At 46.4% G+C, this 6,000-nt stretch overlaps 1 protein-coding gene across 1 annotated transcript; it reads left to right on the top strand.

Annotated features, from left to right (window-relative positions):
* Positions 1–220: 220 nt before the first annotated feature.
* On the top strand, positions 221–5,646 carry LOC123400963 (transcription factor GTE10-like). Its single transcript, XM_045094677.1, has 10 exons — positions 221–573; positions 881–2,141; positions 2,238–2,375; positions 3,053–3,120; positions 3,791–3,860; positions 3,963–4,022; positions 4,124–4,236; positions 4,320–4,368; positions 4,451–4,572; positions 4,655–5,646. The coding sequence occupies exons 2-10, from the start codon at positions 914–916 to the stop codon at positions 4,916–4,918; spliced, it is 2,112 nt and encodes a 703-aa protein (XP_044950612.1). The 5' UTR covers positions 221–573; positions 881–913; the 3' UTR covers positions 4,919–5,646.
* The last annotated feature ends 354 nt before the right edge of the window (positions 5,647–6,000 follow it).

Raw genomic sequence — 6,000 nt, 5'->3', positions numbered from 1 at the left:
CGGTACATCGTCAGGCAGCGCGCGATCCTTGTCCAAACACAGAAACCTCTTCGAGCAAAGTCAAAGAGCGCACCCCTCCACGTCATGCCGGCCCCGGCGGGCCCCGCCCGTCCGATCCCCGCGAACCGACGGCCTGGATCCGGCACGCACCTCCCTCCGACCCCCCCCCCCCCCCCCCCACCTATAAATATCCACCAAGAGAGCGGCATCCCCGCGCGCGTCAGGTCGCATCGGATCGAACCGTTTCGCTCCACTCCGGGTCTCGACCAGCCTCGTGCGCAGGATCCAGATCCAACTCCACTCTGTGTTCGGGCTCCGTCGCTTCGGCAAAGGGAAAGAAAAAAAAAAACTAGGCAGCGCGACGAGACGACTGGAGGCTCGAGGAAAAGGAGAACAGGAGGGACACAAAGAGGAAGAGAGAGGATAAAAGGAAAGAGGATAAGGGGCCGGAGGCGGCTCGAACCCGCGCGCTCTCCAGATCCGCCCTTCTCCCGCGCAAATCCAGCTCGCTGCCGCGCTCACCAAGGGAGAATCCCGACCTAGGGTTCCCCGCGCCTCAGACCCAGCCTCCAGGTCCGTGCTTGCATCCTCTTTCGCTTCGAATTGCTCGGCTATTATGATTTGGGGGGTTTTCGCTTTCGGGTCGGTAGGCGTGTGGTTGTGAGGGCGAATTAGAAGATTTGAGAGTCAGGCTGTCGGATTTGTGCTCTAGTGCTCCCTACGGATTCGTAGGGCCAAGTGTAATGTTAGGGTTTTGCTCGCTGCAGAGCATTTGAATGCCTGTAAATTTCGGTTTGTGTGCTTCCATTTCAATTCATGGGAGGTTTCAGTTCGGTGTGTGTGTGTGTGTCTGTGGCTGAAGCTTTTTGTCGTTATTCAGCAGATCTGTGCCACCTCGCTGGCGCCTGGTAACATGACACCAACGGTCCTCATGGAGTTTGCGCCGCAGAGGCAGATTAAACGGGGCTACGACGAAATGGCCTACCGGGGCGTGCCCCGTGGGTATGCAGAGACAGTTGATGAGTCAGGCAGCCCTGTTCGTGTTGACTCCCAAGATTCGTCTGCGCCAAAACGCAAGTGCATCAGCCTTAACAGTGATGGCTTTGGTGTGAAGCGAGAGATCTTTGTCCCGTCTAAGATGTCATCGTCTGAGCGCCGGTACCTCCGCAAGAGATTCCGGTCAGAGCTTGATTCGGTCCGGGATCTCCTTAAGAAGCCAGAGTTTTTGGCCATCTTGCCTGTCAGCAGAGCACCTGCCTACTCATCCTCGGCTGCCCCTCGGCCTAAAAAGGTGCAACGGGGGAGCCATGTTGTCCGTGGTGCCAAGGGACGCTTCTTGCCCACAAAACCTCGGCCGGAAATGTCTATAGTGTTGCCTGAAGCTACAATTCTGAAGATGTGCGAAGGTATTCTGAAGAAGCTGATGACTCAGAAATGTAGTCATATTTTTAATGTTCCGGTAGACGTGGAAAAGCTGAATATTCCAGATTACAATGACATTATCAAGCACCCGATGGACCTGGGGACCATCAAGAAGAAGCTAGATTCTGGTTCCTACACAAGGCCATCTGATTTTGCAGCTGATGTCAGGCTGACCTTTAACAATGCAATAACATACAATCCTCGAGGGCATGCAGTGCATGATATGGCCATTCAACTGAATAAAATGTTTGAGTCTAGATGGAAGACAGTTGAGAAGAAGTTGGCTTGTGCTGCCACTAAGCCACATGTCGAGGTTGATAGGGCCGACTCGAAGAGGAGAAAGACCCCTCCTGTTGACTGCGGTGACTTGTCAGTAGAGCGTGTCAGGCCAACTGAGATTATGAAGCCAAAGATGACATTTGAGGAGAAAGAATCCTTTGGAAACTGCTTAGCTTCTTTGTCTGAGGAGCCAGAATTATTACCTGGTCACATCATTGATTTGTTACAGCAGTGTATTGACAACAATGCTGATCAGCCTGGGGATGGAGAGATAGAAATTGATATCCATGCACTCAGTGATGACATACTCTTAGAATTGAAGAAGCACGTGGACAAATATTTGCAAGAGAGAGATAACCAGCAGACAAAATCCGAGCCTTCTGAGAATGAGGCTGTGAATGTTCCTGGCCTCAGTCACTTGTCAACAAATCCCTGCAAAGGTATTTTTTTCATGTACCCTTTGAGTCAATTGATACAACTTTGACACCATCAATGCACTCATTAGAGAATAGAGATTTATTCTTTTGTGCACTCAGGTGGTGAGCCTGTTGAGGAGGATGTGGACATTTGCGGCAATGCATCCCCAATATTGATAGAGAAGGATCCACAGATCAGAACTAACAAATGTGGTAGCCCAAGTAGTTCCAGCAGTGACTCAGGATCTTCATCCAGCGGTGTGTACATATGGGTTTTATTTTTCTACATTTGTGTTTACAATTGGGTACATGCTTGTAAAACATGTTTCTCTTCGTGCCACTGCTCTGATTGCTTTGACCATCTCTATATTTCCCTTCTCAGGTTCATTTTATAGAGATTTGTGCTTACCCTGAGTCCATCTTTCTATTTATGTATTTAGCTAAAATTCATTGAAACTTGATTTTATGAGTTTACATAAGGCTGTGAAGCAAAAGTTGAGAAGCAAACATTTTTCACTATAGGTGAACCATCTGAAATTTAGAATATTATATGAGATTGACATGTGCTGCAAATTTGTTCTTGTCCTTTATTTTTTACAATTAATATTATCTTTCAGGAGACTTAGCAATATCCATAGAAACTTAATGAAATAGTTAAAATTCATGATGTCAGTGTCACCCAGGATGTCCCAGTGCCATCCTGCAATTTTATCACACTGATTCTTAGTGAACTGATATGTGGTGCAAGATATCATACATAGCTGCAAGGGCACCATAGATGCTTTCTAGAAATCATTATTGGAAATTACAGATACTTTGTACCAGCTATTATTTTAAACAGTCAGTCCCAGTTGTCTACAAGACCCTACTGTATTTGATATATTTATGGTTTGTAAATGTGTCCTCAGACCGTATTTGCTATGTTGGTAATGCAGATTCTGACTCAGGCAGTGATACTGAAAGTGAATCAGAAAAGGTTGGTAGCCCAGCAAAGCTTGCGAAGGTACTTTGGCAATTTTTTACTGGGTGATCCTTCAATTAAGCCAGTTAATGCAATAAGGACTATCTTATTTAGTTAAGATATGGACCAATGAATTGTGTTAGCAGGATCAAACCCCACCAGTTCTTCCTCTCACCAGCTCTCTACATTCATCCATTATTCGCTCATTTTCCTTACTGCCTCTGTAGCCACCAGCCCCTCTGTTCGCAACTTGACCTTCCTTGCCCAATTTATTTCTGATAGTATCATGCCGTGTCAGTGTCCATGGTTAGCTTCATAGTTTGTATGTTTGACTCGCTTTAGCCAGACTCAACCAGATCACAGAACAGGTGATCTCCGTGTCAGTGTCCACGGTTAGCTTCGTAGCTCGTACTTCATTGGTTGACTCGCTTTAGTCACTGAACCAGATCTCTGTGTCAGTGTCCACGGTTAGCTTTTGTAGCTTGTACTTCACTGGTTGCCTCGCTTTAGTCAGACTGACCCAGATGACAGAATGGGTGATCTGGTTGTGTGTACCTTTATGATACTCTGGGTCAACTTTAATCAGTAATCATGGTATCCAGTTCTATTAATGTTGTGGCAAGAGTTTGTTGTTTCATTTCCGTTGACTGGCCAACCTCTTATATGTGCTAACCCTGTTGCATTTCAATATTTGGTTTCTTCTAATTTGTAGGTTATTAAAGTACCAGAACAACCTGCAGAGCAAGAAAAGAGTGATGTTATTAACCCTGTTGATGTTAACCGTAAGTTTTAACCCCATATGCCCACTTTGGCTACATGTTGCGAGCTGTTCAGAATCTGCTTTTATTTGTCATGCTTAACCAATTACCATTGGTTAAATACAGACACTGCTGGTGATGTGGAACTCCGTGAGCAGGATAATGAGTCCAAGGCTGCACCTGAGGGTAAGCATGATTTTGTAAGCAGGGTCATATGAGACCACCAAGAGGTCTTGGTGCATTGATCTGGTCGGATCATCTGATCCTTTCCCAATGAATAAATATAGGGGAGAATGCAAAATCCGGCAGGCAAGTCTCCCCGGACAAGCTCTTACGAGCAGCTCTTTTGAGGAGCCGTTATGCTGATGTAATTGTGAAAGCTCGTGGGATTCTCAGCCAGGTTTGGGAGCTTTTACATCTAGTTCTATTTCCTTCATTATTGGCCGCACCTCTTTCTGACATGTAATTACCTAATGAGCTCAGGGTGAGGGTGGAGATAAACAGGAGGAGCTGGAGAAACTGCAGAAGGAAGGTAAAAAGCATATACATCTGTTTGTTTGCTGCCAAATAGTAAGCTCCTGCTTTTCTGAGAATTGTCTTGCCTATGGACACAGAGAAAGAAAGGCTTTTGGCCGAAGGTAATGCAGCTATGGAAGCTCGCAGAGCTGAAGCCGAAGCTGAATCTAAGCGTAAGCGGGACCTGGAGAGGGAAAAGGCTCGTCAGGCCTTGCAGGAGGCAAGTGAATGAACTGCATTTGCTGGTGCTGTGAGACTCATCTTTTGTCTTATTGCTAAAAGTTTGTCTAAACCTGATGCAGATGGAGAGAACTGTAGAAATTAATGACAGCGTCCATCCCAGGGACCTAGAAATGCTTGGTACAGTCACCACAGAACATATTGTGAGTTCTGTTGATGAGACGAGTCCTGATCATTCCCAGGATGGTATGCCCAGTTTTCTTCCTGGTTCTGGCAACATGTTGGAAAAACTTGGACTATTTATGAAAGTTGATGAGGAAGAAGACGAAGATGAGCCATGCAGTGTCCCCAGGAGCAAAGTTGCGGAGGAAGCAGAAGTCAACTAATGTCTGTTGACATGTTGGAGCCTTCTCGTCAAAGACAGAACAATCGCCTGTTTCAGCTGATGATGCTTCACATGGGGAAATTGCTGATGATGCGTCACATGGGGAGATTGCTGATGATGCGTCACATGGGGAAATTGCTGGGTAGCCGTACACATATCAGACATTTTTTCTGAAAAGGTGCACAGAATTCCCTCTATCAAATTTGGTGTCGCTGGAGGAGTTAAATCATGCGCTTGCAGGATGCACTCCCTTGGATGGGAGGATAGAGCTCGAGGCAAGCATGTATTCCTGCACGCCCTTGGAAGGGAAGATAGAGATTGCCGCCACCATGTACAGCTGCAAATGAAAATGTGAGTTCATCTCCCAGATGAACTATTTCTCCCAGAATCGAGACGTTGCTGGGAGCTGTTGTCAGGTGTATTAATCTGATAAAGCTTGTGTAGAGCCTTGGAGATACTGGAGGACCAATTGGTTCTGTCACACTGCTGTGCACTGTGATCCAAGTGCGTTTCCCATTGTGGCTGATTGTTTACTCAGCGTAGCTTCTCTTTTCAGTTTGTGATATTTTGTTGCTTCCTGCTGTAAATTCAAATTTTGCTGTAGTCGAGGAAGTGCTTAGTTGCTTGCTGGGCATCTGTGATGAACAGCTCCTGCTATTATTGTAACAGGAAAAACTTGTGCAAATGTGATAATACATCATTTAGTTCAATGTTCTGAACTCCCTCAAACTCAGACTTGCGTACTGTTAATTAGCTTTTGCTGCAAAGAGATGGTGTGGTATCTTAGATCACATAAGCAGCAGCGATGCTAGTAGCCGAGGCATGGAGAGAGGCAGGCTCGTTTCGTGAGCGAGGCTTATGGAGCGGCGGGGCGAAAACACTGCGACCGGCCTCCTATTTTGCCGAGAGGTTTGGTGCCTCCCCCGAAACCCCATTCTGTCTAGGGATGGCAATGGGTACCCGCGTATCCCGCGGGTAAAAACCCTATTAGGACAAGGGTATGAGTGAAAAATTTACCCATGGGTACGTAAATAGAAAAATTTAAAACCCATTGGGCATAGCGGGTACGGGTATGGTTTAGTA

Source organism: Hordeum vulgare, chromosome 6H (assembly GCF_904849725.1).
Source record: "Hordeum vulgare subsp. vulgare chromosome 6H, MorexV3_pseudomolecules_assembly, whole genome shotgun sequence".
Taxonomy (NCBI): Eukaryota; Viridiplantae; Streptophyta; class Magnoliopsida; order Poales; family Poaceae; genus Hordeum; species Hordeum vulgare.
This window is presented reverse-complemented; position numbering and strand designations above follow the sequence as displayed.

What these genes read in the sequence shown, in the direction of transcription:
- LOC123400963 (XM_045094677.1), top strand. Translation starts at nt 914, where the DNA reads ATGACACCAACGGTCCTCATGGAGTTTGCGCCGCAGAGGCAGATTAAA. An exon ending in TAACCCTGTTGATGTTAACC is followed by an intron (nt 3,861 to 3,962) that starts GTAAGTTTTAAC and finishes GGTTAAATACAG; the next exon opens with ACACTGCTGGTGATGTGGAA. An exon ending in CTCGTGGGATTCTCAGCCAG is followed by an intron (nt 4,237 to 4,319) that starts GTTTGGGAGCTT and finishes TAATGAGCTCAG; the next exon opens with GGTGAGGGTGGAGATAAACA.